Consider the following 23,118-nt stretch of genomic DNA (forward strand, 5'->3'; position numbering starts at 1 on the left):
GGAGGCTACAGAGAGAAAATACCTATAAGCATTTGTGTTCCAGTGGTCAGAATTCTACATCAGAGACAGCAAGATACACAGAATTCCTGTCACACAGACAAAGGACGGTCAGATAATAATGTAGGATCATGTAGTCTCCACTGAAATATTCTGGGTTACACTTAGAGCAAATTTCACCAAAAAACATGTTCCTACAAATGCCAATGTCACACTTTGAATAATAGGTGTATGAAGTAGGGTCATACTAGTTTACCTGTTACAGTGGCAGAGGACTAGACCAAATAGCTTTTTGAAGTCACTTCTAATCCTAAAGATGTGTGATTTTCGGTGCTTTGATTCTTTTTGTTGAATCCACAATTATTTTACTAATACAGTTCTTGGTTAAACGCTCGTGTCCTCTACCCCAGTTTTCTTACCACCTGCCCTTCCTGGAATATGTTGATTCTGCAACCTAAACCAACTCTGTAACAAGTTACATAACAACTATCTCCAGCACATTCTCACTATACCCACTGGATACAGTCACTGAATCAAATAAAATATCCCAATTATAGTGCCTTCAAATTTCTACATCAGCTCATTCCATTCTTTATTTTTTTTACACATCTCCCAGTATTACCCTACTGCTGTCTACTTCTCCCCAGACAATCTGCTGCATTGGTCTCAAAGAATACTTTTTTGAAGAAAATATCTATCTCGAATGAAAGCCGATGAAGTTAAATGTGTCTTCAGGCATTTCCTTTGACCTAGGAAGAGAGGTTTTTTGGGTTTGTTTTTTACTTTGAGTTGTCCTACAACATGTTGCTTTGGAATTTGCTGGATTAAATATTGTGGAAATTGTTCCAGTGACAAGTCACCCCCTATAATCGGATACTCAGGAAACTGGGGGTGTTCTATTGTTGATTTAGTGTTTCAAATACTTTGGCCTTGGTCAAATATATTTACAATTTAATGAGATATTAATGCTGAGAAGAAAAGACTTTATTCATTCTCTAACATCTGCATGTACCAGTGGTCTAGATAATAGAACTTCTGGTAAAGTAAAATTTTTAAGATTCTTACCACATAGATCAGGAACTGCCAGCCAACAAAGTAATACTGTACTGTTCTTGCAGAGATAGATTGACTTCTATTTGGGGCAAAGTTCACCAATAAGTATGTTCCCGCAAATGCCAATGTCATACCTTTAAATAAAATTGAAAAGACAAACCAAGTTGAAAAGGGATATTTAAGACTTTTTATCAATTCAAATATTACCTATAGAATGAGCATTACTTATAAAAGTGCCTTTAGTCCCTCCCTATTAAAATGTGATTCATCAAACTATCCCTAGATAGCATAATGCATTCACTTGATGGCATTATCTTTAAAAGGGGGGATAAGGGCCAGGGAAAGGGTGCGGTCAGACATAACTTCTGATTTTTCTTTGTTGTTCCAGATGAATCCTTGCCTCTTCAGAAAACCTTTCCCCAAAGATGGGAAAGATCAGAACACATGCATTTGGACACATGAAAACATATCCAAGCTGGCTGTTTATTTCTATGTGGACCAGTAAGTACACGATAGATCTAGATCCATCAGAGCCCAGAGAGTGGGGAAGTCTATCACCTGATGATGACCTGATGATCTACTCTGTACTTATTCATCTTTGAAGCCTTTACACACACACACACACACACACACACACACACACACACACGATTTTACACTTTGAAACTCTGGTAAAAGAGCACCTTAATCATTGCCATGTACTGGAGTCCTTTTAGCAGAAATAACAAAGGTGAATGCTGACTTTGCTATAAGATTTATTTACTCCCATTTAGAATCTAGAATTCTAGGGGTAACAGTAAAATATCCACATTATAAGGACAGGTAAGGAATGTGTTACTGTCACCCTTTAACAGTACTTAAAATAATGGAGAAAAGAAATGTGTACAGGAGGGGCACCTGGGTGGCTCAGTTGGTTAAGTGACTGCCTTCGGCTCAGGTCATGATCCTGGAGTCCCGGGATCGAGTCCTGCATCGGGCTCCCTGCTCAGCGGGGAGTCTGCTTCTCCCTCTGACCCTCCCCCCCCGCTCTCTCTATCTCATTCTCACTCTCAAATAAATAAATAAAATCTTTAAAAAAAAAAAAGAGGGGCACCTGGGTGGCTCAGTCATTAAGCGTCTGCCTTCGGCTTAGGTCATGATCCCGGGGTCCTGGGATCGAGTCCCACATTGGGCTCCCTGCTCGGCAGGAAGCCTGCTTCTCACTCTCCCACTCCCGCTGCCCTGCCTGTGTTCCTGCTCTTGCTGTCTCTGTCTCTGTCAAATAAATAAATAAAATCTTTAAAAAAAAAAAAAGAAAGAAATGTGTATGGGAAGAGGGGCTATGTAAGGGGGAGTAAAGGGAGGCCTTGACATTCCAAATAACACCGAAAACTGCTTATTTATTAATAATCAGCAGAGAAAAACTGATATAGGTAGCATTTTTCAGATAGCAAACATAATTCAACTTGTTTCATCACTAAGGGCAGCATTGTTGTGTATAATTTACAACCAGCCCTGACTCTAACCTGAAGCAATTTGGCTTGTCTATAAAACCTCACAATTGGAAGACACCAATTTCCTGTTTCTCTTAACCAAATGATTTACGGTTTTGAACTTTTGTTTCTGAAAACAAATAGCATTTGACTTTTCACACAAGCTAGACGATAGCTATTCGAGCTATTGTAGAAGCTATAAAACAAGCTTCCTCTAATGTTAAGAGCTTACTCTGTAATACTTTGTGAAGGCAGAAATTATATACAAAATTTCAAAAGCGATTTCTAATGAGAATTTTAAAAATAAAAAAACTATATATATTATTAAGCATTGTGATAAAAGGAAAAATAATAAAAATTACAAGTACCTAAGAAACCTGGGCAAAATGATTGGTCAGCCCCACCCTTTCTTTGGAAAAGAAAAAAAGATCTTATAATTGTTCAGTATTAGGTTGCTAGGAGGATGGGCTTCTAAACAAAAAAAACCAGCCTTCTAAACTTGGTATAGTGTAGTAGAATAAATGCATTGAATACAACTTAAAAATCTCAGAGACTTCCAGCTTTCTTTTGTGAAATCCAAATTTCTTATTTTTATTGAGTTCCTCTGCCAGTAATTTTTTTTTTATCTCCACTAGCTGTATCTAGTGTCATTACATTTCTCTATTTTTAAATTTAGTTTTGATTGGGTAACACATGCATATGTAAAAAATTCAAAAGGCACACAACGGTGGTGAGTGAAAAGTTAAATCTCTCGTACACCCTTATGGCCCAGGAGTTCCCCTCCTGGCAGTTAATACTGCCACCAACTCTTCGATTTCCCTTTGCATAGGTGTTTTATGCAGGTGTGTGAGAGATTACATGCGTCTGAGTTTTCTACACAAACGGCAGCGTATTATATACACTTTTCTGTACCTTGTTTTTGTTCTATTTAACAGAACATCTTGGAGAACATTTCACATCAGTGTATATAGGGCAGGCTCATTCTTTTTAAGTCTGCATAATGTCCCATTCTCTGGAGGGAGTGTTATTTAACTTAACTTTCCAACAGGGGCCCTGTTTCCCATCTGCTTCCACATTTGCATACTGTGCCCATTTCTACAAATGTAGATCTTCACTGCATTTCAAAACTCCTTGAAAGCAAATAAAATGACTCACAATTTTGCAATGATACTTTCAAAGTACTTCTGCACATGTATCATGTCACTTGAGCCCCATGTCATTGTGGATCTAGTTAATGACTCTAGGGCAGCTCAGTAGGTCCCACATCGTTTCTTCTTAATAATTTTAATTTCAGCTTCCTCTGACAATTACAAAGGTAGTTCTAGCTAGCTGCTGTTACATGTTTGTTTACTGGGTATCATTTGTATTTGTCTGTGTGACTCACGGTCTCTTTTACGGATCATGTGCACATGTTTCCTAAGTGTTTAGAAGTGTTGAAGATACTCATTAGCAGCTCCTTATATATATTTCCTTAAAATGTATTTATATTCCTTATTTTTCTAAAAGTGGCATTAGATGTCATTTCCTGATACTTTTATTTCGGTAGATCCACAAATATTCTTTCATTAGAAAGACACAGATTTCTACACTAGAAAATTGGCTAGTTTAACTGCCACTGGTCCATTTGCCCAAGGGAGTAATCTGGATGCGTAAGATACTCAAGGAAGGGAAGCCGCCCTTGGTCTGCTCTTTGCCCATGGAAGTGATTAAATTCCAGGTCAAAACTTGGATCGTGAAAGTCTAAACCACACTGAAACTGCCCCCACAGAATTCAAATTTCACTGCTATTTGCCGGCTGGAAAAGCTTAAGCGTGTTACTTCTCCTGTGACTTAGTCTTCTCATCTCTAGGTACAAACTAACTTATCACACCTGCTAGACTCCAGGAATTGGGCTGGACAAGAAGCCAATCTGGGGAGCTGAATAGATTTGACAGCTCATCTGGAGGCCTGATGTGACAGAAGAGCCTGGGACACATCTACCTCAGGATACTGACCACTAGGAGTCAAAAGCTATCTCAGTTATGCTTAAAATTTAATCCAAAATTGGCAGCTCTCTCTGCACATGGGTCCTGTCCCTGTGCTATCATGAAAGCACCTTTTTGCGTGAGGCAGGCCCAAAACCAAAAGAGCCAATCTGTTCTCTCACCCAGAAATGATGGTTTGTTTGGCTAGATCAGTATTCTCGATACTGGCCCTCACCCAAGCTGACCATTTGGTGTGGGAGAAGGAAGGAAAGAGATGGTCCTCATGTCACTATTAATCTCTTGATATTCTATCTGGGGAACCCATTTATAGGTCACTTGAAGTAATCAAGTTACTGGTCTCTGGAGAGTACTGATGAATTGTCTGTGGTTTTGTTTTTTTTTTTAATGATGATACTATCTGGACTTTAGTCAACTAGGATCTCACAGCCTATTAGATTTAGTACTTTTGATGACTAAGGGAGAAGAGAGGGGAAAGTACTATATAGGTTTTGGCTGATTGAAGAGGAGAGAAATCTGGTGCTTTTTAAAGGAAAAATAATCATTAAAATAATTTAAAGTTATTAATCCGCTAAGAATCAGAGCACAGTCCAAAGCCTGTCATTGAGTTAATAATAGTTGGCGATTCCTTTCAGACATAGCTTTTGTGAGGTCATTTTTTTGAGGCTAGTGGTGAAAAGCTTCATAGCCATAGAGCAACATTTGGCAATAAATTAGTTCAGCTTGTTTCCACATGGCCCAAAAATCTTCATTTGTTCCATCATGAAAAACAAACTTTCATTTGCTTGAAGCAGGGAAAAATAAATGATTTTCTTTTGCATATTTTGACAATTTAATTTTTAGCATGCTTATATGTTAATCTTTTTTTTTTTAAGCCATTAACTGCTCTTTTCCATGTTTGGTTTTAGTCCCTGTAAAGAAAAAAACCTGCATTTTTAGCTCTCAACAGAAAAAACACAATTTTCTCAAGGCAATGGCAATACAGACCCAAAGAAAATACATGTGACTTAACACATTACTGAGTGAGTTTGGGGAGAAATCCTTCTTCCCAAGTATGAAGTGGGTTATTGCATTTCAGGTCATGATAATGTTGTGACATTGCTGTTGGAGTCACGGGTATGGAATAGGTGGCTCTGTTGTTTCTTCTTCCTACACGAGAGATGATGCACTGTGAAAAACAAACTGAGGGTTCTAGAGGGGAGGGGGGTGGGAGGATGGGTTCGCCTGGTGATGGGTATTAAAGAGGGCACGTACTGCATGGAGCACTGGGGGTTATACACAAACAATGAATCATGGATCACTACATCAAAAACAAATGATGTAATGTATGGTTATTAACATAACAATAAAAAATAAAAAAAAAGAATAAAGAATTGCATTGGCTGGTCAAAAAAAAAAACTGATCACTTTTAACTATAGTATGAAACAAATGTGACATCAGTTATATAGCCCTACTCAAAAAGCATTAAATTAGGAAGGCAAAAATACCCAACTAGAGTTGTAGAAAACGTTAAAGTTTGCAAAAATATCCTAATTGAGGTTTCCTCTGAGGAACCACTGGAGTACACATAGGGGTGGGGGTGGGGGTAGGAGCAGTAATGATAATAGCTAACATCGAGTGCTTATTATGTGACAGGCCGTGTGCTAAAAGTTCTGCCTCTGTGAACTCATTTAATCCTACAAGGAAGGTAATATTATCTTCATTTAAAATGTGAGGAAAATGAGGCTTAAGGAGATTAAGTTACTTTGAAAGGTCACACAGCTCTCTGTCACTAGAGACTCACCTGGTTGTATCAGGCTGCCACTATTAGAATACTGGTCTACCATTCACCGGCTGCCACTATTAGAATACTGGTCTACCATTCACCGGCTGCCACTATTAGAATACTGGTCTACCATTCACTGGCTGCCACTATTAGAATACTGGTCTACCACTCACTGGTTACAGGACCTTGGGCAAGTTAGTTAACCTCTCTAACTATCAGCTCTGTAAATAGGTTGCTCCTACATTTAAATGAGATAGTTCATGTAAAACACTAATGGTACCTAGAAAGAGGAAATATTTAATAAATGTTAGCTGTTCTTAAAATAAGAGAAATTAGCAAAGAATCAAAGAGCTAATAGAGGTTTAATTTTTTATTATTATCATTTTTTGGTATGTGTGTATATGTGTGCATGTTTCTTATTCCCTGTATTACATTTTTAGTATTACCTCTCAGGAATGAAGTTGATCACAGAAATGATGACAATTATATTAACAGGGCTTTACCTTTCTCAACATGCTTAAACGAATTATGCAATTTGATCCTCAGAACAGTATTCTATATTTGTCAACAAACTGAGGCTTAGGGAAGTTAAGTAATATTACGTTGGCCACATAGTTGACAGAAAAAGTGGAATTCAGATTTGAAACTATGAAAGTGAGTTTAATTTATATCCTTTGAGTTGAGCTAGTTTACTGGTTTTAGTAATATTTTGTTGATCTTGGGATTTGCAAGTATATAATCAAATCATCTGCACACACTGATATTTCTATTTCTTCCTTTTCCATAGTTGTGACTTTATTTTTTTCCTAATCCTACTGGCAGCAGTGTTTGCAGTATTAAAGAGAAACTTACCCTGCCTTTTTGTACCTTTGTTACTACTTCTCGTTTTAATCCCTCTGTACATCATCCTCCAAATGCTTGGAAATGGCCCATGCCTGTCCTATCCGGCCATCAGAACTGAATGAAACATTACCGCTATAAAAAATCCTCTCTGAGCTTCTCAGCTAGAGTAACCTCTATTTATTCCACACCAGTGGTTCTCAGTTGGGGGTGATTTTGTCCCTCAGGGGACATTTGGCAATATGTGAAGTCATTTTTGGTTGCCATAACTAGGGCATGCAGTGCTACTGGCATCTGATGGGTAAAGGCCAGGAGGGATGCTGCTAAACATCCTGCAATGCGCAGGACAGCCCCCTGCAATGAAGAATTCTCCAGCCTAAAATGTTAGCAGTGCTGAGGTTGAGAAACCCTGTTCTAAACTAAAGTCTCAAGGCATTAGGACACATATTATTTTCCACTTTAAAAAAACTTATTAATGTATGTATTTTATCATCGACTGTATTATTTGAGGACAGAGATTCCATATTAATCATCTTCTGATCGCCAATGTTCATAATAATTAGCAAGTCTCCCTACATATCCACCTGTATTACCTCATTAAATACCTTAGATTAATTTAAACCTTAATCGACCATTAACTACAAAAGATGGCATATGTTCACTAAAATGATTTAGAGTTTCCTTAAGACACTTGATAAATGAGAAAAATAATACAGGACCTAATTTTTTTAATTTGTAAAACTCAGGCAAATGTTCATTCTTATTTCTGATTCCATGCATCTTCCCCAAATGATTCCATAAACCATGATATATTTAAAAAGGGGTATAGAAAAATAATATATTTGAAAAGATACAATGCACATATGAAGTCCATTTGGAAAAACACTGCAACCATGACAAATCTGATGATGTCAACTAAAAACTCTACTTGCAGAATCAAACCAAGGAGGAAAAAGAAAAAGTGAAAACACGTTCAAGACACTAGGCTCAAGGGAAACACAATCAGGGAAAACAAATGCTCAACATACCAATACTGGTGTCACATTTAAAGCTCAAATTTTTTAAAAAAATCTGATCTCCTTGGAAGGGAGTAGACATTGCTTTATTTAAAGCCCCTAAAGTATCATATTTGTTATCATATGTCAGCAGCAATTCAGAGAGGATTTTGTCAAGGAAGAAAATATGAAGTTCCAGAATTCTTCTCGCAAGTGATACTTCCAATAAGAGGTAGAAGATACAATCAATACAGGATGGCTTTGCTATACAATAGCAATCTTTCTTACAGCCAGGAAGGCTACTGTTACTTTCCACTAATAGCTGTATTTCTAAATAAAAATTTGAAGGGGAACGTTCCATGTTACTTTTGGAAAGAGCTAAATACAAATTAGGTAGTTAATTGGTGCATCTAATTTTTGTGTGGTTTTCATTTTTATGCAGTACTTTCATGTAACAATCTAACAAACACATCCTTTGAAGTGGAATACTCTATTAGGTAACACAGATGTTTTCTTGGATTTTATTATGCTCATGAAAATTCATAATATTCATAATAATAGTGTAAAGTAATAATTCACTGTGGCCAATAGCATGAGCAGTGGGCACAGTGAAAATTGAAGCATTTCACATGAAAGAGCAGAAGGCAGCTCCAAGAAAGAATACTATCCATCTCCAAATGAGATTTATCCATTTCAGTAATTTGTTCCCAGTTTTTAATGCACATATTTTTTTATGAATACTATTATTTATTTCCTGATCAAGAAGTGCTACAATTACATGAATTAACCAATGACTTACCTAGTAAATCTGAAGCTCTTAAGTTTTCTTTCAGAAACATAACAGAAATAATGGCACTACCTAGAAAGAAAATGGCCATTAGTGGTGTTTCCAATATAAAAACATATATTATGCGGTGCCATTTGAAAGGAGTTAAGCACTTGTGTCTTATACCTGGACTAGCTATGTCCTGTAGCTTTAAAGGACATAGTTTCACACCCAGTAGTTGTGGCTGTGAAAACAATTCCCCCCCCACCCCCGCCACGGTTGAGGATACATAGAAACTGGCCTGGTTTACAATGGACCGAGGACATTGGCTGGGATAGTGCCCTGCGGACAGCAAAGGGCATAATAAAAGCTTACTAAATAACTAAATGAATAAATAGAAAGAAAGAGAATGAGAGAGAGGGAGGGAGGGAGAGAGGGAGGAAGGAAGAAGGGCAGGGAGGGAGGGAGGCAGAAAGAGCAAGAAGGGATGGAAAGAAAGAATGGAAGGAAGGAAGTTTTAACTTTAAATATGTCCCAAACCGAAACTCATTATTTGCCTTCATCTCCTCCTAAAATTCCTATTCTAATGACACCTCTAAGGAGCCCCAGAATCCTCGGACTGCTGCCGTCCCCACTCTCCTTCACACTATACATCCAATAGGATCCCGGGTCTGCCGGGTCTGAGTTTCACCATCTGTCCTGCCCAGCCCCTCCAGTCCACTGTCACTGCGCTGCTCAGCCCAGCTTCACCTCAGGCTTAGACCTCAGGCTCCTGCTGCTCCCCACATCTGTTCTTGATCTCTTTCATATTCCATGCCCATCCTTACTCCCTTACTCGAATAATCAGAATTCCCAGAACCACCATCTAGTTTCATTCTTAAGGACTCTTATTTGGGCTATTCCCTTTGCAACTCTGCCTCCATTCTTGTGACCAACTCTGAACTCAAGGATCACCTCTGGATTCCCCTAGACCCGCTGACCAAACCACCCTTTTGTGTAATTACCCCCTCTAATATAGCTTTCTTGTTACACTGAAGATTTATTTGCCTGTCTCCTCTCAAAGACTATCGGTTCCTTTGATTCGGAGAGATAGGTCTTATTCTTCTAAGATCTCCCGGGGTTACCTAGCACATAAATAAGAGTTTGTGGGATCTCTGCCCTGCATTTGCTGGCCCTCATGGTGTAAGATCCTCTTTCCCATGACTGATGCTACTGAACCCTCAACCTCTAAGTAAGCCATGACCTGCTACTATGGTCTCAGTTCATGTAGGATACGTTGACTCTCTTTGAGTTGTTCCTCTTATGGAGCCATTCCTCTATGAGTAGAGGCACAGGGAAATCCAAACTTGCAATAATACAAAATAGTACATAACATAATTTGTATTTAAATTTTTTAAGAGCGGGGAAGGGGCAAAGGGAGAGGGAGAGAGAATCTTAAGCAGGCTCCATACCCAGCACAGAGCCGGATGTGGGGCTTATCTCACAACCCTGAGATCATGACCTGAACCAAAATCAAGAGTCGGACGCTTAACCGACTGAGTCACCCAGGTGTCCCTGTATTTTAAATTTTTAACAGAATTTATTCTGTTAAAAACCTATTCTAGGTTTTTACGTTTATTTTTTAAAGTAAAAATATACAAAAGAAAGTCATCATAAAAATAACTCATCACCTAGAAAAAACTGCAGTTAATATGTTGGCGTGTGTATTTTACCTTAGCTGAGATAAAACTGTAATGCAAATGCTTTTTTTTCAGTTTCCTTAGTTACCATATTATTAAACTTGCCATGTCATTTAAAATTCTTCTTAGATAAAAATTTTCATGAGTCTATATAATAATTCATTAAATCAGTTAAATTTGAATATAACTATATCTGTTATTCTGGCAATTGATTTAAAACAAAAATAAATCCATAGCAGAAACCCTCATTCAAGATAAGATGGGATTCTCTTATGTTTTCTCCATCTTTTTCTCAACCTGGCTCTCTTTTATTCAAGCTGAGCTATGTCCCTGCAAACTTCTCCTGGGCAGGTAATTTATCCAAATGGACATTTTACACGGAATAAACAGAGCATGGAAAATGTCCACCAACCGTGAATTTAATTGGGTGGTGTGGCTTTAAAACACTAAAGCAATGTTTTCTGTACAGATGCATGGCCCATTACGTTAAGAACTGAGTTTGGGACAGGTGTAAAAATGTCTGAAAATTTTCCATTTCATACTTGAACCAAAACAATTCAGGGAAACTAATTTCATATGTTAGAGAATTAGGAAAGGTATAAAAACCAAGACCCCATTCCCATCCCATCACTGACTTCCTGTGTAATTACATAAGGAATGTTTCCAAATGGAGAGAGGTAGATCGATAAGAAAGAGGTGAAGTATCACTACTAACATATACCAAATGCATTCCATTATAACAATCCTTGAGAGGACTATTTCACAGCAAAGGAGTCCAGGAAGAAGGGAGACACTGCTTACATGGAATGGGGACATCTTAGAGCTGGTAGGAGATACAAAGACAATGTACTCCAGGTCCTAAACTTCATATCTGGGAGGGAGGTCCAGAGAAGTTGTTTGTTCATTCATTGATCCATTCATTTAACAAACATTTATATTACAGTGGAATTGGAACCAAAGCCCACATTTCCTTAACCCCAGTCCAGAGCTCTTTCAGGTATACTACACTCCATTGCCTCCCTTGAAAGGAGGAAGGCATTGCTCTCCTTCTCTTCTTGTTGCTGAACCAGTTTCATAAATAATTTCACTTTTAGAAGGGATGGGGGAAATGTTCTATAGGTGACAATTTCATTGCTAAAAGAGAAAGGGACATGATTGGTAACAATAAACTTGAAATATAGTATATGCATCAAATTATATTGATTGCCATAAAATAGTTACCAGTGTTTTATGAACATAAATATGCTACTTTCACTCTCTGAAAGAACTTCTGTCTAATGCACTTCCATACTCATTTTTTTTTGTTTCTTCTAAGAGAACGTGAGAGTTTCTACAAAATTGTTAGATAAGAGAATAAGTTTTTAGTTTTATTTATCTAGCAAAGCTAGTAATAAAAAAGGACATTCTGTTAAGAAACACTCATTATTCATTTATCTTTCAAAATATGGTTAAAATGAGAGCTGTGCTGAGCAAAGACAGTATCTGAGCAACAACTCACAACATGACTTCTAAGTAGAGCAGTAACTTTTTTAAAATGAGAAAAAATAAATAAACTGAAGTGCCCCATATACATTTGCAATCAGAGATTTGTCAAGCTCAACCCTGTCTAGTCATTACTGTAACAACCACCATTGCCTAATAAACACCTGGGAAGAGGAAAGAACTACTATGCTTTTACTCCTATAGTAAAATTTAATATTCAGAAATCGAGCATTTCAAGATCAATAGCTTAAAAAGCATTAAAACAGAACACAGTTGTAAATTAAATAGATTTAATGTGCTAGGTATGATTAAACTCTACTTACTACTGAGCGTTAACTTCAGCACTCAAAGTTTCGTGTAGATTTTTGACTGGGGGCATATTTGGGCAGAGGTTTGAGAACCCTTTTCCATTCTGGCCTTCATATGGACACAGAACGAAACAGAGGGCTCGCAAACATGGGTCTACACAGAGGGTACTTGTGGACGCTGGGGTTAAATTCATTACACCGTGTCACACAAGGACTCCAGAGCTGGACACTGAACCACAATGCACATAATGCATTAAAAAAGAAAAGGTGAGAGGTAGCATATGAAAGATAATAGGACCGAAATCTAAACAGTGGTTATGTAGAAGTCATGGTGGGGAAAAAAAGATAGTAGGAATATTTTCTGTAAGGGGAAAAAATAAAAAAGCTTCTAGTACTTTCTCTGGTGCAAAATGAAATTCCCATGAGGCAGTTTATTAAGGTATTCACTAGGCCTTAAAGTTCTAATGCTTCATTGTCAGGAAGACTCTCAACAACAATTATTACGGGTGAGTCAACTATTCTATTTTTGGCCATTAGGGGTCATTCAGATTAGCAATCAGAATGGAGATCCTTTCCGGTCAAGGTTGACATAGAGAAACTTACATGTAGGATTTCTGATTCTGGCTTCCAGATGAAAACAGATAAAGGCCAAGCAAGATTCTCGTGGCGTCAGCTGAACCAAGTCTAGATGTGGGGGAGGGTGCCAGTTCTAGCAGTAGGTATGTGACCTGGTGTTGAGCTTTGTAAATTTCCCTGAAATGAACCCCACGTTTGTCCTTTCTTTGCCTCCTCTCTTACATCTCAGACTTGGTCCAAGGACTGGCTGTTATTATGGAAGAGTTATTTCGCTTAATGTGGTCAAGAGTTGATGCTCTAAGATCCATAGCAGGCCATGAGTGAAAGAAAAAGACAACTGTGAATTAATCTGGTGCATAAGAATTCAGGAAGATCATACAAATTTAATTTGGGTTTCTTCTGTAATAGCCACCACAGGGATTAATAAATCAGAAGTTAAGCATCACATTTTTCTATGTTAACAATCAAACTCAAGGGTAGATTTTTACAGGTGAGTTTAGATCTCTGTGTCTGTAGAATAGATAACTGAGGATTCTGTTTTTACATTTATATGTGCACTTTTAACTTAAACTCTCTTTTTACTAAAGGTTTAACAGTACAGAAGAGTTCAGTTATTATTTAATGTGTTATACTATGGCAATTTTAAAACATTTTGTTCACATTTATTTACTACTTCTCATTTTTTACCCTTTATGACAACTTAATTTTTAAGATCTTTTTTAAAACTTGAGGTATAATTGACATACCACATTATATTAGTTTCAGGTGTACAACATAATGATTTGATATTTGTATTTGGATTTTTTTTTCCTTTTTTCCTTTTCTTTTTTTTTTTTAAAGATTTTATTTATTTGAGAGAGAGAGCATACACATGAGTGGGGGAGGGGGAGAGGCAGAGGGAGAAGCAGACTCCCGGCTGCTCAGGGAACCCAATGCAGGACTTGATCATAGGACCCCAGGATCATGACCTGAGCGGAAGGCAGATGTTTAACCAACTGAGCCACCCAGGCACCCAGGGTTTTTTGTTTTTGTTTTTATTTATTTTTTAATTGAAGTATAACTACATACAGTGTTATATTAGTTTCAGGGATACAATGTAATGATTCAACAATTCTATACATTTCTCAGGGCTCATCAAGATTAGTGTACTCTTTTAAAATTTAATTTTTTATTTGAATATAGTTGACACACAATCTTACGTTAGTTTAGGTGTACAACTCAGTGATTTGACAGGTTTATACATTGTTATGTTCACCACAAGTGTAGCTACCATCTGTCCTTTTACATCATTATTACAATAAGCACTATATTCCTTATGCTGTGCCTTTTATTCTCATGTCTTATTCATTTCATAACTGGAAGCCTGTGTCTCCCACTCTTCTTCACCCATTTTGCCCAACCTCATCCCCCTCCCCTCTGGCAACCATCAGTTTGTTCTCTGTATTTATAGGCCTGATTCTGTTTTTTCTTTGTTTATTCATTTTGTGTTTTTAGATTCTACTTGTGGGGATTCCCTTAAGTATCCCTAAAAATACTGAGCATCTTTTCATGTCTGTTGGCCATCTGTATGTCTTCTTTGGAAAAATGTCTATTCATGTCCTCTGCCCATTTTTTAATTGGATTGTTTGAGTTTTTTGGTGTTGAGTTGTAGAAGTTCTTTATATATTTTGGATATTAACCCCTTATTGGTTATATCATTTGCAAGTAATCTTCTCCCATTCAGTAGGTTGCCTTTTTGTTTTGTTGATGGTTTCTTTCACTGTGCAAAAGCTTTTCTTTCTTCTTTTTTTTTGATGTAGCCCCAACAGTTTATTTTTGCTTTTGTTTCTCTTGCCTTAGGAGACATAACTAGAAAAATTTTTCTACAGCTGATGTCAGAGAAATTACTGCCTATGTTTTCTTGTAGGATTTTTATGGTTTCAGGTTTCACACTTAGGGTCTTTAATCCATTTTGAGTTTACTTTTGTGTGTGGTGTCAGAAAGTGGTCCAATTTCCTTCTCTTGCATGCAGCTGTTCAGTCTTCCCAGAACCATTTGTTGAAAAGACTGTCTTTTCCCCACTGTATATTCTTGCCTCCTTTTCCATATAAACATGGGTTTATTTCTGGACTCTCTATTCTGTTCCATTGATTTATGGGTCTATTTTTGTGCCGGTGCCATACTGTTTTGATGACTACAGCTTTGTAGTGTATCTTGAAATTTAGGACTGTGATCCCTCCAGCTTTGTCCTTCTCTCTCAAGACTGCTTTGTTATTCAGGTTCTTTTGTGGTTCCATACAAATGTTGGGATAATTTGTTCTAGTCCTATGAAAAATGTTGGTATTTTGATAGGGATTGCATTACATCTGTCGATATTTGTATATATTGCAAAATGATCACCACATTAAGTCCAGTTAACCTCAGTCACCATATATAGTTACAGAATATTTTTTTCTTAGTAACTTTTAAATACGCAATACAGTATTATTAGCTATAGTTGCCCTGGTGTACATTACATCCCATGACTTATTTATCTTATGACTGGAAGTTTGTACCTTTTAACTCCCTTCACCCATTTCACCCACCCCCTCTCTCTCTGCCTCTGGCAACCACCAATCTGTTCTCTGTATATATAAGCTTGGTTTTTAGATTTCACATAGAAGTGAGATAAAATGGTATTAGTCTTTCTCTGACTTATTTCACTTAGCAGAATGCCCTCAAGGTCCATCCATGTTGTCACAAATGATAAGATTTCATTCTTTTTTATGGTTGAATAATATTCCATTGTGTATGTATACCTCATTTTTCTTTTTTTTATGTTCAGTTAGCCACTGTATAGTACATAATTAGTTTTTGATGTAGTGTTCAATGATTCATTAAGTATAACTTAGTTAAGTATAACACTCAGTGCTCATCACAGCATGTGCCCTCCTCAATACCCATCACCCTGTTACCCCCTCTCCCCACCCTCCTACCCTCTGAAACCCCCAAATTGTTTCTCAGGGTCCACAGTCCCTCATGGTTCATCTCCCTCTCTGATTTCTCCCCCTTTGGATTTCCTTCCCTTCCCCTGTGGTCCTCTGTGCTATTGCTTATGTTTCACATATGAGTGAAACCATATGATAATTGTCTTCCTCAGCTTGACTTACTTCACTTAACATAATCTCCTCCAATTCCATCCATGTTGATGCAAATGGTGGGTATTCATCATTTCTGATGCCTGGATAATATTCCATTGTGTATGCATACCTCATTTTTCTTTATTAATCCACTGATAGACACTTGGGTGTTGGGTGGGTTGTTTCTGTATCTTGCCTATTGTAAATAATGCTGCAATGAACATGGGGATGCATATCTATCTTTTACAGTCACCGTTTTTGTTTCTTTGGATAAATACCCAGAAGTGGAGTTGCTGTATAATATGGTAATTCCATTTTTAAGTTTTGAGGGATCTCAATATTGTTTTCTGAAGTGGGTGCACCAGTAGTGCACAAAGGTCCCTTTTTTTCCACACCCTCGCCAACACTTGTTACTTCTTATCTTTGATAACAGCCATTCTAACAGATATAAGGTGATATCACATTGTGGTTTTGATTTCAATCCCCTATTGATTAGTGATTTCAAACATCTTTTTATGTAGTTGTTGGCAATCTGTATGTCTTCTTTAAGAAAAGTGTATTCAGATCATGGGCCCCTTTTAAAAGTGGGTCATTTGTTGTTTTTGCTATTGAGTTGTGTGAGTTTTTTATATATTTTGGATGCTAACGCCTCATTAGATATACAGTTTGCAAGCGTTTTCTCCCTTTTAGTAGCTTGCATTTTCATTTTGCTGATGGTTTCCTTTGCTGTGCAGAAGCTTTTTAGTTTGAGGTAGTCCCACTTGTTCATTTTTGCTTTTGTTGCCTTTGCTTTTGGTGTCAAATCCAAAAAATTCATTGCCAAGACCAGTGTCAAGGTGCTTACTGCCTACATTTTCTTCTAGGAGTTTCATGGTTTCAGGTCTTATATTCAAGTCTTTAACCCATTTAGTTAATTTTTGTGTGTGGTGTAAAACAGTGGGCCAGTTTCATTCTTTTGCATGTGGCTGTGCAGTTTTCCCAACACCATTTGTTGAAGAGACTGACCTTTCTCCAATGTATACTCTTGGTTCCTTTGCAGTAAATTAATTAAACATATATGGCTGGGTGTATTTCTGGGCTTTCTATTTTGGCCCATTGATCTGTGTCTATTTTTATAACAATACGATATAGTCTTGATTACTACAGCTTTGTAATATGGTTCAAAACCAGGGAGCATGATGCCTCCAGTTTTGTTCTTCTTTCTTAAGATGCCTTTGGCTATTTGGAGTCTTTTGTGGTTCCATACAAATTTTAGAATTGTCTTTTCCAGCTCTGTGAAGAATGCCACTGGAATTTTAATAGGGACTGCAGTGAACCTATAAATTGCTTTGGGTAGTATGGACATTTTAACAATATGAATTCTTCCAATCCTTGAGCACAGACTATCTTTCCATTTATTTGTGTCTTCTTCCATTTATGTCTCACAGTTTTCAGTGTACAGGTCTCTTACCTCTTTGGTTAAATTTACTCCTAGGTATTTTATTCTTTTTCATGCAATTGTGACCACTTCTTAAAAGGCAAACGTAACCCAAAATTAAAACAAGTATACTTTACTCAACTATGATTATGTATACAATATTCTTATCTGATTCAGTTGTAAAAAACAAAACAAAACAAAAAAACCTTTGGTCCATGGGTTACAAATTCAAATGCCAATGAGGCCAATTAGGCAATCCTCTACAGAGGGCAAAATAAAATAATGAAGGTGGTGGGCTTGGGCAATGAAGGGTGATGGCCTATGGGTAGTGGATTGATGTGATGAGGGTTGGTTGCTGTAGCTATGAGGACCAGGGGGGCCATGGTGACCTAGAATATACAAGATCAGTGAAAGGTGGCAGCTATAATTCAGCCCTAGCCAAATGCAAGTCCAGGACTACCATATCTGATTCTTTAAGGCAAACCACTTTTTCTGTGTCATGGCCCAATTTTTAAAACATGGGAAATTAGTTTATATTCTTTCAAAGCATTAAGCCAAACAAAACACAGCAAAGGTCAGATCTGACCTACAGGACACCAGTTTTTGGAATCTCATCTAGCCTGCAGTGAAAATTTCATCAATTTTCATTCAGTGTCATCCAATTTATTGTTTAACCCCTATGATCTGAAGAGAAACCAGGGTATATTTTTATACTATAGGAAAGTAGAAGACAAAGTAGTAAAGGAAACCGTTTTATAAAAAATAGCCCATGACATGAAAAGAACATATTTATATAATAATGCTACAAACAGATCCTCACATGTAAATATCTGGCTTGTGGTTTCTGACCACTTATAATGGCAACTTTATTGCACTGCTAAAAAGCAAACCATGAAAGCACTTCCCCGTCACTCACAATCAAGCTTCAAACATGTGGACATGTTGAGCGTGCTCCCAGGCTTAATCAACTGTAATTGTATGGAAGTACTGACTACCCCAAAATTATCATTCCCTCTTAGTTGTAGAATTTTAGGGGGAACATATGTCAATTACAGCGTACTCCATGGAGTTAGGATTTGAAAATCTGAGGATGTGACAGTTTGAAAAATGTTTCTTTGTAGAGAAAAAAGGTTGTCCTGCCATATTGGCCGGAATAAAAGTGTCAAGTAATTCATGTTAATAAAAAAATTGCTATTGTCATTTATTGAAGATACTGCAGAAACTGTTCATAGGTAATTTGTATAATTTCAAATAAGGAAATTCACCTGGATTAAGAATAATCATTCTTTCTTATCTACATTTTTCTTGACACACATTAGTGATTAAACTTGAAAAGACTCCAAAAAAGTAAAAACTCTATCATTGAGAAGATTAACTCTGTATTATTAATTTATATAATAGCACATTACTTCATCAGGAGCAATTTCTCTAGAAAAACTTCGTGGCGTTCTCAAAAAATCAGGATGAGTGGAAATGACCTTTCGAATAGAGCTTTTTAGGTTTTAGGAATGCTTTCAGGTGAGTGCATGAGCAGACATAAAATGAGAACTTCAGAGTTTTATCCTGCACATTTTATTTAGGCTGGTTTGGGGACAAATCTGCTAAAGCAGACAACCCAGGAAGCCACCAAAAAAGGGGAGATTTTCTGCATATTTCCAACATTAAAATAAATGCCTATGTGAAGCGCCCACAGGCAGCCCATGTGGTCTGGAGCTCCAGTGATCTCATCCAGCCTGGCACTAAGCTCGGGGCTCCGAAGGACTGGGAGAATTCGCAGCATCTAGGTTCGTGAAATGCTACAGGTCACTTGCTTATTGGTCTGTTTATGTTTCCTTTCATTTGTTTCTAATAAAAATCTTGGAGACCAAAGTTTCTGCTTGAGATGACTTCTTTAGAGTTCCAAAAGGCCTCACTAGGGCTTTCTGGCTACACTATGACCATCGCCTAATGGATTACAGACACACTTCAGCTCACAGCTCCGTTACAGCACAAGAGAAATACACGAGACAACATATATTCCACATCATGAATTTCCATTTGAGCCGAAGCCAGCATGTTAGGGAAAAATCGGAGATGGAAAAGACTTATCGGTCATATGTCTCATTCTCTCCTCATTTTCTCAGTGCAGTTGGCTCTCCAGCTGTCATCTGAATTAGCCCAGTCACACGGTGACTACTTCTCTTAGGAAATTATTCCAGGACGAAGGAGATCTTGCTGCTATTGATTCTATCAGTCCATGTAAAATTCCAAGTGTTTGATCTCATGTAATTCACCTCAAGTTTAATCTATTCATTATCCACTTCTATTCATCTGGGCAATAATGAAGTAAAATAGCAAGTTTATGTGCCTCATACATTACCTGACATAGTGGATGCTCACTCAATACTTGTTCCTTACCTTTATTTCTAAAGTACTGCCTGATTTTAACTTGGAAAAGGGTGATATATTCTGTGAACTCTCTTCTAATTACTTTAAATCAATACACTCAGGGGTATAGAACTGAAAAATATCATTGGTGCTTTCATTATGTTCTGTTTCTCCCACCCTCCCTGTCCCTGCAACAATCTCCCTTGTCACCCCTAGAAAAATTAATTTTATACTGACTGAGATCTCCCATGAATCTCCTTAATTCCATGTGACTTCAATTCTTTTGATTGTTGATGGCTGCATGCTTTTTAACCATCTCTCGATGCTTAGGGATAGCACAGATATGGCAGGAGGAGGAGCAGAAAAAGGAAAATGTTAAATGTAAGGCTGCACTTTGTAGATGCACAAATAATCTAACTTAACCCCTGAAGGCCAAACTTATAAACTTTTAAGTATGTACACAAGTGAATTTCCATGAGTTCCTTGCAATGAAACGCTTCACTATTATGCTTTTAAGCAAGTGTTTTCGTCTTCTAACACCCTAGAACAGAACATCCTATCCTCATTTTATCAAAATTCAAATTCAAACCAGGTCTACAAGGCTGTGTTGTATGATTTCCCTGCACTCTGCTTTCCTGGAGAAAGAAGATGGGAAGCAACCAGACATACACAGTCACGTCTCTTGGGTCTCAGTTAAGTGGTGAGGAAAGACATTAAGCAGGTCATTGTGAAAATGATGAAAGTCGATGGAGGGGAAATATAGGACCAGGGCTGCTGTGTGTGTTTGAGCAGGTGGCACAGACCAGGGCTGCTGTGTGTGTTTGAGCAGGTGGCACAGACCAGGGCTGCTGTGTGTGTTTGAGCAGGTGGCACAGACCAGGGCTGCTGTGTGTGTTTGAGCAGGTGGCACAGACCAGGGCTGCTGTGTGTGTTTGAGCAGGTGGCACAGACCAGGGCTGCTGTGTGTGTTTGAGCAGGTGGCACAGACCAGGGCTGCTGTGTGTGTTTGAGCAGGTGGCACAGACCAGGACTGCTGTGTGTGTTTGAGCAGGTGGCACAGTGCACAAAGGCACCGCCCACATTGCCCATCATGTCAATTTGTATATTTCTCAGGACAATTTTATGACAGGTGGTACCAAAGTGTCCTGCACTAATGAAGTCGTTGTATTAGGATGATTCGCAGACCAACGGAAATAAAGTATCATGAGAAAGCCTACCTTTTTCTCTTCACAAAAAAGGCATCATAGAGACAAGAAGGGGCCCACGTGGGGCGCTAAGGAAACAGAGAATAAGCCTGTTGAATTTAGTCTAGAAACAAAGAAAGGCCTTCTGAGAAGGGAAGGATTAGCAGTTTAAAATTTTATTGCAAACTGCACAGAATATCCAAATTATTTCTTTTTACTAGATTTCTAGTATAATAGTTTCTCTGAAAACACATTCTCAAATGGCAGTCAGGCCTGAAAGAAATCAGTCCTTCAGCCTCTCTGAAGTTAAATTGCAAGTACACAAAAGAGCTACAAAGCCAGAGCAAGAAGACAGAAAGTTACACACACATCTTAGGCTGCCGTGCTTTTCCTCTGACAATTTCTGTGCGTGTGTGTGTGTGTGTACGTTTAATGTATTTTGTCTTGGTAGGTTATTTGGAGATTCTGGTATTTTCCAACATGCTTGGGTAGGGAGGACGTGGAGGCGTCAAAGGGTAATTGCTACTCAATGGCTGAACACATGAGCTGTGAGGATCTTACTTTTCTGCTCCCTGAAAATTAACCATTACATGGATAAGAACAATAAGAAGCTTTTCTTAAACTGGATCCTCCATTTTAGAGAATTTAATCATCAGCCATCTTTCAGGGCCAGGGAACAGATGCCCGTATAATGAATACTGTTCCCTGCTTCTGTATCCGACACTGCTCTTAGGTGTTTGTGTTTACTCGGTTTTTTTCCCCAGGACAACTTCTGAGGTAAGAACTCTTTTTATCTCCATTTTGCAGATTAGGGATCTGAGGCATAAACCTGTTTAAACTACTTGTGTGAGGTCACAGAGCTTTCCAGTGGCGGAACTGAGATTTGAACCCTAGACCTAGCTGTGTGGCCCCAGAGCACATGTTCCTGACCATTCAACTGCCCTGTCTTATTGGGACAAATATCCAGCCTAGGCTGTAGACCAGACTGAAAACATCCATTAAGGGGCACCTGGGTGGCTCAGTAGGGTAAGCAAGCGTCCAACTCTGGATTTCGGCTCAGGTCATGATCTCAGGGTTGTGAGATCAAGCCCAGCGTTGGGCTCCATGCTCAGTGCATGCAGAGTCGGCTTGCCCCTCTCCCTCTGCTCCTCCCCCAACTCATTTGCTCTCTCTCTCTCTCTCTCTCTCTCTCTCTCTTAAATAAATAAATAAGTAAGTAAATAAATAAAATCTTATAAAAAAAAAAGAAAAACATCCATTAAGCTTTCTTACTTAACGGAAATACAAACACAAGTCAACAACCAGAATTAGCCACACTGCCGGTATAACGAGTGTATTAGTCAGAATGAGCTTTTGGATCTATTGTTCAGTGAGAAAAATAGGGTAAAAGTGCAAGGTGACACAAGGATACTAGGGCTCTGACATTCTCAAAAAGCTGGACCCAGGCCTGGGCATTCATATCTGCCAGGATCATTCCCCATTATCCAGTCCTTGAGACTCAGGCAGGCTCCACAACTCGCCGGAGCCAGGCAGTGGAGATTGGATAATGATTAATGTGAGCATGGCCTTAAGAATTCCCTAAAGGTTTCCTGCAGAACTGCTGTCGTTTGAGGATACTTCATATAAAAACATTTTGTGGTCAGCAGGTTCTGGAAACCTGGCCTACTGCATCTGTCTCTGAAAGACTCACAGTGTGCGTGGGCCCGTCCTGGGATGCGCCCCGCCAAGCCCTGCACTCATGAAACCGGGCTAACATTTACAATCCAGTATCACAGAGATCTGTTTGATCGTGGAACTCTTTGTTTCTCAGAACCCCTTTGGCGCCGCCGGTAAAACTAGTGTTTGAGGGATGGCTGCTTCAAGGTGAGCATGGCAGTGAGGCACGGCAGAACACACACAGAAGGGGAAAGGAAGGGCAGGCAGGAAGATGGCTGGAGGCAGGAATGTGAGAAGAGCACAAACTGAAATAGCCATGATGCTTACCATAGTGTTTCTTATATACTAGTCCTAAGAACAATCTGTTCAACTGAAGTTACAAAGGGAAAAGGAATTTTGATGATGTAGGATAAGACAGCAGGTCCGACATATTAGCAGGCCTGGCATATTGTGTGCAGTGAGATTAGGACACAGGATTAC

General features: G+C 38.4%; 1 protein-coding gene across 5 annotated transcripts in view; it reads right to left on the reverse strand.

Annotated features, from left to right (window-relative positions):
* The window catches only part of NIPAL2 (NIPA like domain containing 2), a 73,023-nt gene that overhangs the window by 23,951 nt on the left and 25,954 nt on the right, over positions 1-23,118 (reverse strand). For all 5 annotated transcript variants that reach the window (XM_027571323.1, XM_027571314.1, XM_027571287.2 and 2 more), the window contains 2 exons: positions 8,905-8,964; positions 1,063-1,184 (listed from right to left, as the gene is read on the reverse strand). In XM_027571323.1, coding sequence (XP_027427124.1) covers positions 1,063-1,184; positions 8,905-8,964 — 182 coding nt within the window. The remainder of the gene's footprint in view (positions 1-1,062; positions 1,185-8,904; positions 8,965-23,118) is intronic.

Source organism: Zalophus californianus, chromosome 4 (assembly GCF_009762305.2).
Source record: "Zalophus californianus isolate mZalCal1 chromosome 4, mZalCal1.pri.v2, whole genome shotgun sequence".
Lineage (NCBI taxonomy): Eukaryota > Metazoa > Chordata > Mammalia > Carnivora > Otariidae > Zalophus > Zalophus californianus.